General features: G+C 42.5%; 1 protein-coding gene and 1 non-coding gene across 2 annotated transcripts; one reads left to right on the forward strand and one right to left on the reverse strand.

Annotated features, from left to right (window-relative positions):
- The first annotated feature begins 231 nt into the window (after positions 1–231).
- LOC117310462 (U8 small nucleolar RNA) lies at positions 232–365 on the forward strand. Its single transcript, XR_004524608.1, has one exon. It is a non-coding gene; the product is annotated as a U8 small nucleolar RNA (small nucleolar RNA).
- A 4,759-nt stretch (positions 366–5,124) lies between these two features.
- LOC117310317 (melanoma-associated antigen B18-like) lies at positions 5,125–6,655 on the reverse strand. The gene is made up of 2 exons (XM_033849696.2): positions 5,541–6,655; positions 5,125–5,425 (listed from the first exon to the last, which is right to left on the reverse strand). The coding sequence occupies exon 1, from the start codon at positions 6,648–6,650 to the stop codon at positions 5,577–5,579; it is 1,074 nt and encodes a 357-aa protein (XP_033705587.1). The 5' UTR covers positions 6,651–6,655; the 3' UTR covers positions 5,125–5,425; positions 5,541–5,576.
- Positions 6,656–8,715: the final 2,060 nt, after the last annotated feature.

An 8,715-nucleotide genomic window follows, 5' to 3' on the forward strand; every position in this document is an offset into this window, starting at 1 on the left:
TGGCATCTTTGGAACAGAAGTTCAGCAATATTTGTAAAAAATTTCAGTCTTAACACTCTGCCCACTTTAATCAAGTTTGCACTTTTCTATTTCTTTCCTGTGAGAAAGCATGCACATTTGTCTAAGATTTCATGTTCAAAGATGTTGATTTCAGTCCTATTACTCATAGCAACAAATGGGGAACAATTTTTATGTCCATTAGGAGGAGAATAATTAATTATCACGCAAACATAATAAGTAGGGTAATCCTTATGTGTCTTTTTCTTGGAGGGCAGTTTGGAATATGATGATTGGCGTTCTTATGATACATGATTAACATCTGTGTGTAATCAAGACTTGCAACACCCTGATTGCTCCTATCTTATTCTTCCTGAAGATCTTTCCTTCGAATGGCCAAAAGGTACGAAAAGATGCTCAACATCACTAATTATCAAGAAAATGAAAATCAAAACCACAGTGAGATATCATTTCACACCAGTTAGGAAGGTTATAATTTTAAAAAAGCATAATTAAGTGTTGGCTAGCATGTGAAGAAATCAAACCCTTGTACGCTGTTGGTGGGAATGTAAAATGGTATAGCCACTATAGAAAATAGTATGGAAGTTTCTCAAAAAATTAAAAGTAGAACTACCATATAATCCAGCAATCTCATTTCTGGGTATGTATTCAAAAGAATGGAAATCAGGATCTCTAAGAGATGTCTGCATTCTCATGTTACTTGCAGCACTACTCACAACAGCCAAGATATGGAAACAACCCAAACGTCCATCAAAGATAAGCGAAGAAAGAAAATGTGATTCATACACAAACACACACACGGACACACACACACAATGGAATATTATTCAGCCTTAAAAGAGGAAATCCTGCCATTTGCAACAATATGATGGACTTGAAGGACATTATGTTAAGTGAAATAAGCCAGTCACAGAAGGACAAATGGTTCTGCTTAAGTGAGGTACCTAAAATCATCAAACTCATAGAAGGAGAGAATGAACTGAGTTACCAGGGGCTGGGGTGAGGGGGAAATGAGGAGTTGTTCAATTGTTATAAAGGTTCAGATATGCAAGATGAATTAGTTCTCAAGATCTGCTGTACAGCATGGTGCCTATAGTTAACAATACTGAAAATTTTTAAAAGAGCATAGATCTCATGTTAAGTGTTTTCACCATGAAAGAAAAAACCAAAGGGACACGAGGAAACTTTTGGAGGTGATGGATATGTCTGTTACGTTGACTGTGGTGATGATTTCACGGGTGTATACATATGTCCAAACTCATCAAACTGTATGTATTAAATATGTGCAATTTTTTATATCAAATATATCTCAATAAACATGTTTTTTTTTTTTAAAGAAAAAGGATCTTAGTTGTTAAATGAGTGTGGTGGATCTATGTGTGCTGTCATGGAAATATTCTGCATTCATTTTTTTAAGTGACAGGGTCAAGAGGCAGAACAATATGTACATTGTTAATCATACATGTTAAGTTCAATATATTTTTATAGCACATCTACATATGAAAAAACCTCAGGTCAGCTTTAAAATGACACACATCAGTTTGTTAATTGTGGTTGCCTCTGAGGCGGGGGCTGGATTTTGAGGAAAGGGGGAGATTGTAATCTATCTGTAAGAATTTTTTGCAGCAAAAATATATGTACTATTACCTTTGTAATTACACTATTTAAATACATCTAACCACAAAAATAGTAGGTATGTGGGACTTCCCTGGTGGCACAGTGGTTAAGAATCTGCCTGCCAGTGCAGGGAACATGGGTTCGATCCCTGGTCCAGGAAGATCCCACATGCCGCGGAGCAACTAAGCTCGTGCGCCACAACTGCTGAGCCTGCGCTCTAGAGCCCGCAAGCCACAGCTACTGAGCCCACGCACCGCAACTACTGAAGCCTGCCCGCCTAGAGCCCATGCTCCGTAATAAGAGAAGCCACCGCGATGAGAAGCCCGCTCACCGCAACGAAGAGTAGTCCCCGCTCACCACAACTAGAGAAAGCCCACAGGCAGCAACGAAGACCCAATGCAACCAAAAAAAAAATAAAAAAAAAATAGTAGGTATGCATTAATCAGATAAAGTAACTGATGCAACAGATAAAACCTGCAGACCCACAATGGCTTAAAGCAACAGAAATTTATTTCTTATACACATAAAGTCCAATGTGGGTAGGCAGGGGTCTCCACTGTCAGATGACCCAGGGATCCAGTCTGCTCCCATTGGCAGTTCCACTTTTCAACAAGCGATCTCCATGTTTGCTGCTGAATGGAATAGAAAGCATGGAAGTGGCATACTGGCTTTCAAATTCCTTGGCCTGGAGGTGACAAACATTGTTCATATTTCAGTGTCTGCGTAGTCACATGAGCCTTCCTAAATACAAGCGGATTGGACTGAACATGTAGGACACATTTGTTCAAAGACAGGGTATCTGTCAGTAAACCCCTGACATTTTTCCCCTCCTAGAATGACTGTGAGTTCTGAGGAATTCAGCCTCAGTAGATGTTTGTTAGACAGTGAATTCCATGGTCTTTTCTCATCTTCAACTTATGAGGGAGGCTTTCGTAAACTCACTTATTGGTGTATGTGTTCAGTGGCCAGTCTCAAATAACACATTCCTTCAAAATCCTACTGACAATATCTGGGTCATTTACAAAACCCCCCATCTAACTTCAGGTATATCCCAAGAACCAGTATCTTCTGTAAGAAGTAAGATTGTGATCACCACCTCATTTGGAATATACTCTGAAACTTGTGGGCTGGGGATGGGGCTGTGGTAACCAGGTATCTAGACTTCACTGTCAGTGGTTCCACTGGGAGGGATGGGACCTTCACTGTACACGTGCAGAGAGTTGGAATGCTTTAATCAAGGGGAGGGCATATGACTCTGGACTGCCTGTATCACAGGAAACAGGGTGCAGCTCCAGAGGTCACAGTGAAGAGCTGGTCAGTGTATGAGGTTCCGATTTGGGCAGGAGGGCACACTGGGGAAGACCCAGAGGAAACATGCTGTAATTCAGGAACGTGCTGGTGCAGGACTGTGCCAGTATGTGAGCAGAGTCACCTGTCAAGGAACCCTGGGGCTAGTGACAGGGGGATCCTCAGCATATGAAACCCACAGACAATCCCCAAATTGTGCTTTATTCTCATATTCACCTTCCTTCATCAGGGTCGCTTTTTGTACTTTGACTAGAGTGTCTTGTTTTTTAATTGTATGTGATACATCTTGGAGTAGTGAGAATAATAGAGAATGAAAAGACAGAAGGTCTGCCTCAGTTTGGAGGAGTGGAAAAGTGTGGGCTCTAGAAAAATCTGGACCAGGGGTCTAGTCCCAGCTCTTTCACTTATCAGCCATGTGAACTCGAGAAAATTACAAGTTCTTCATCTGCAAAGTATGTCTAATAAGCCCTATCTTGTAGGACTGTTGGGATATATGTAATGGATATGAAGCACTTGACAGAGTAAGGTCTTTAATGAATGGCAGTTATCATATGATTTTTTTTTTTTTTTTTTTTTTTTTTTACTGCAGATGATACCACCCTCCCCTCTGGGAAGATTTATGTTATATTAATCCAAGAGATATCACAGAATATGCAGTTTCCACCAAGTGATCGCATAAAGCTGCTTAGCAGGTAAAACAAAATAAATTCCCCCATTTGAGGATGTTACTTAATTTGTATGTGGGGTTGTCCACCCCAGTTGGATGCAACTCAGAGGTCGTAGAATTTGTGTCAAGGACCAACAATGTCCCCCCCCGGGTGCCTTTCCATCCAAATCACCTGTATTTTTATTCACTTCTTCACCACCTAATATGGAGCCCTCCCTTAGAGTTTGCAAACTTATACTCAAGATAACCTAATTAAAATGGCTTTTTTTTTCCTTTTTTTTTTTTTTTTTGCGGTATGCAGGCCTCTCACTGTTGTGGCCTCTTCCGTTGCGGAGCACAGGCTCCGGACACGCAGGCTCAGCGGCCATGGCTCACGGGCCCAGCCGCTCTGCGGCATGTGGGATCTTCCCGGACTGGGGCACAAACCCGTGTCCCCTGCATCGGCAGGCGGACTCTTAACCCCTGCGCCACCAGGGAAGCCCTAAAATGCCTTTTTAATGCCTGAGATATGGTTCTCAGCATTCCACCTCAAGGGAGTATCACCTTTATTTCTCATAAATTCCTTGGAGATGCTGTGCATAAAACAACTAGATTGTGCTCTGTGTCCAGCTGCACTTGAAGAAGAGCACAGGACACCTTCCATTTCTGCCCAAGGAGGAGCTTTTCCTCTGGTTTATTGATGATACTAAAGTCACTCTTATGAACAGGTTTGCATTCCAGGGTTTTGTCCTCCTACTCTGAGAAACACCGTTTGTATACCTGGCCTCCGCTCACCAGTCCCACAGCCTCATCTAGTCTACCACCCAGCTTAAATTAACAGGATATCCCACTGAGAGACTTGTATTTTCCCCAACCCCCAAACTTCTGTTACCCAGGGAATTTGTACCTTATTGTTTTCACCCTCCCCCTCTCACGTCTCCCAACCCCATCCCTGTGCCATTACCTCCTTACTCCTTCTTACTTGTCCTTTAGGTCTTAGAGGGTATTTCACCATCTTCTCTATATAATTACTGCTCCTTGACTGTACAGTTCTAAAGGCAGGGTGTTTTGTATCCTAGTTTCACCATTTATAACACAATAATTTTCAAAGAGCAGATGCTCAATATTTGGAGAATGAATGAGCCAGTGAGTATGAGTTCTAGTTTATAAGTCTTTTATTTCTCCTACATTCTTTAATAAGCGAAGCAAATCCAGTTATGTATTTTTTATTTTTACAGAATAACAGACTAAAATGGATAAGGTAAACCAAGAACTACACAGTTTTTAAACTTTTTTTCTCCTGTATTTTTTTTTAACATCTTTATTGGAAGTCTCCTGTATTTTTTGATCCCAGTAATTTTAGTGATAAAATTTTTCACATTTCCAAAGAAATGCCTATTACCATGCCATGTTTTATTGTTCTAGTTCAATAAATGCGAAAGGTTTCCCAATTTGTCTTACAAAATAATAAAACTCTTAATCTTAACTCTATTAAGTTAAATCTAATAAATATGTAACTGAGGTCACTAATAAATTTAGATTCTGAAATTATTATACCTTCTATTAAAGACACAACATTTAAAATATAACAAAAGGAAAGAAAGAGAGAAAGGAAGGGAGGGAGGGAAGGGGGAAAGAGAAGAATAGAGAAGAAAAAAGAAAAGAAAAGGAAGAGAAAAAATTAAACTCTAAGTTTACCATATAGAATAGGAACACAAAGAGGATATTACACTGTGTTCCCTATAGACCCACCCTGGCCATCCACAACTTAGAATGTTACTGCTCTTTTTCCACAAGGAAAACAATCTTCTCAGACTTCATCATTTGAACTATAACCTAAATAAAAAAGAAAAAAAGGTAAAATTCCAAGTTAGCAATACACAACAGGAACTCAGGGATATACCCTTCTCCAGTCCCACCCTGGCCCTCCACTATTAGAACACCGACACACCTTTTCAACCAAAAAGTGAAGAACCAGCCTTGAACTTCACTTAGCCTGGGAGAAGTTGCTGGCCATGGCCCTGGAGCGTGCACTGGCCGTGGCCCTGGAGCGTGCACTGGCCATGGCAGCAGCACGAGCCCTGGCTGCCATTCTTGCTTGGGCTCTCTCTTCCTCGTCTCTCAAAGCTTCTTCATACCAGAATGGGAAGGCACTGGGCACTGTATCATAAATCTTGGCTAAAAACTCCAGGACTTTCATCTTGCTGGTTTCAACGTGGGCTCGTGGACCCCATAGGAACTCATAGCGCGGAGGATCGCTGTTGGCCACCTGGCGGTACTCCAGGTACTTTAGCTGCACCAAATCTTCAGTGATGACCTTCTTGGGATCCCCATAGATGAAGTGCTTCCTTTCAGCATGTACACCCATCATATTCAGCACTTCCCAGATCTCCTCTTCAGTGGCACAGTTGCCATTGATGAAGATCACACCCAGCACGATCATCAGGAGCCCGGTCTTGGGCGGGTTCTCTTCTTCATTCATCGTTCCATTGGAGGTGAGGTCTAGTTTGCTGACAAGGGCATAGCAGTGCCTGGTAGGATCCACTTCCTTCAGATCAAGACCAAAGGCCAGCTCCATGTGCTCAGAGGCTCTCTTGAGGATCTCATTGAAACGATACTTGTACTTTTTGATAACAAACTTCAGCATATCTGACTTAGTAATTGGCTCTTTTTTTTGATACTTATGCAGCAGGTAATGCACCAACAAAGCCACCTTCATGTGTAGAGGATCTCTGCGTAAGTCCTCAATGCCCTTGGAGGATTTTGAGCTTTCCTTCTTTTGGCTGTTGGTACCTTCATCTGAATTGGTGCATGAAACAGCTGCATTAGCCTTGGTGGTTCCCTGAGGTCCCTCAGGAGTGCTAGGTGTCCCAGCAGCAGGCATATTCTGAGGCCTGTCCTCAAAGGGAGGACAGACAGAGGAAGGGGACTCTCCTGCTGCTGCTGCTGCTGCTGCCGCCACCGCCCCAGTGGCCTGAGCATCCTCCAGACTCTGGGTCTCAGCATGGGCCTGGCGGCGTTTCTCACGGGCACGGAGCTTACTCTTCTGACCTCGAGGCATGATGACTGGTCAGGGACTGCAGGCAGCTGTTTAATCTGCGAAGGTTGATGAGAGGTCACCGAAGAAGACAGAGGAAGAGATGGTGTGTATAGCCTCAATGGGGAGATTCTTCTACCTTGTTTCCAAGAAAAGCTGCCTCTGCTTTTCCCCTTAAGGGTACTGTTTTAGGAACCCACGAGACAGGGGCTGGCAGGACTCTGTGGACCTCCTCTGTTCTGCATGAGCTTGTCACCTCAGTTCTAACCCAGGATACTAAACTTGACTCCTGACCAGTCCTTTGACTCCTCCCTCTGCCAACTTGAGGCTACCCCTTCAGACCAAGGATTCCCATCCCACAAATTCTGCAGGCGGAAGTGGAGGGGGGTTGGGCATAACAGCCACTCTTGAGCCCGTCGGGATCGACAGTGGGGTTGGGGCATGTCGGTCCAGGGCGGGGCTCTGTGTGGCCGCTTCAATTCTGGGAGGAGTGTGTCCCTTCAGTTCTAACGAAGATTACTCACCGCGACACCTCTCCAATTCTGGGACTCCTCCGTCTGCTGATACGAGGCCACACCTCTCAGACTGCAGCCTCAGTCTCTATAGCTGGTGTGACAGAAGTTAGGGAGAGTGCTTCCGGCCACGCCCACCTGGGCTTCCCAGCGTTATAGCAGAGGTGGGGTTGTGGGGGCCTCCCTCTCTCTTTTGGGAGGCGGAGGAATCACGCAGAACTCACACCGGGGTCTTACCTGACTCCTGACAGGGCCCGGGACTTCCTCTAATGAGATGAGTCAGCTGGCCTCAGACCAAGTTCTCATTTCCCTCAGAACCTCCAGTTAGAAGTAAGGGGGAACCTGAGCCTAGCAGCCGTGTCTGGGGTCTCCCAAGACTGACAGTAGGGGGGCTCTTTGTGGCTTCTTATTTTGGAGTGGGTTCTCCCCTCTGTCACCCTTCAGTGTCTTACCTTGATGCCTTGTAGGTGCTGGGCTACTTCTCTGCTGACACTGCACCAAACCTATCAGGTAAGGCATAAATCTGTAAATAATTTAAAGAGAATTGACATCGGTACAGTATTCTTCTCACCATGAATAAACATAATATGTTGCTGTATTTGAGACTTCTTTTATCTAAATCTATCAGTAATTTTTTTATATTTGCTTCCATAAAGATCATGTGCATTTTTGTTAGTTCTCTTTTTAGGTATATTTTGGATATCGCTGCTGTTTTGAATGGTGTATTTTCCATTACATATTCTAATTAGTTATTTGTTTTGTGTGATAAGAGTCCTTCTTTTGGTATAGTGATCTTCTACACCAGCTTTCTTAAGTTCCTTATACATTTGAATGTTTGGCAGCCAATTTCTTTGGAGTTTTTAATTAGAGGATCGTATTACCTCTTTTCATTATTCATGATTTTTATTTTGGTATTGCTGTGTATGGCTGTATACTGGCTATGCAATCCAGTCCAGGTTTGAACAGCAAAGTTGGTACCATACCTCCGTGTCCTCTTCTGGACTTTATTGGGAATGTTTCTAACATTTCACACTTATATATGTTTGCTGTTGATTTAACAATATGGAAATTCCATTCTAATATAAGTTTTCTAAAAGTTATTACCATGAACAGGTGTTGAGTTTTTATCAATTTCTTTACTCCCACACATGTTCAAATGCTTTCTCTTCTCTGTCTGTTAACATAGTGAATTCCAATACTACTCTTTGTTAGCAAAACCATTCCAGAGGTGACACTGCAATTCTATTAGGAGATACATAATGTCTGTAGCTCCCTTTGTGATGATGTTGTCAGTCATCGAGGATCATCACTGTCATCCATTAATCCATTACAATTGCTGAGTTGTAATTCTCCAATTCTGTCATTCCTTCTCAAGATTATTAGCTGAAATGTATCTATAGGTAGAACCTTCTGTTATCCTCCCTTTTGTTTTCTTGAGGTGAGCCTTACAAGGCCCTATTTTACTGCCTAGAAAGATAGATAGCTAGATAGATAAAGAAAGCTAAATCTCTCTTTGTCTAATCAATATCAGAACAGTCTTTAGCCCAAAATTGTTTCATATTTTTTATAATTTTAAA

Source organism: Tursiops truncatus, chromosome X (assembly GCF_011762595.2).
Source record: "Tursiops truncatus isolate mTurTru1 chromosome X, mTurTru1.mat.Y, whole genome shotgun sequence".
Lineage (NCBI taxonomy): Eukaryota > Metazoa > Chordata > Mammalia > Artiodactyla > Delphinidae > Tursiops > Tursiops truncatus.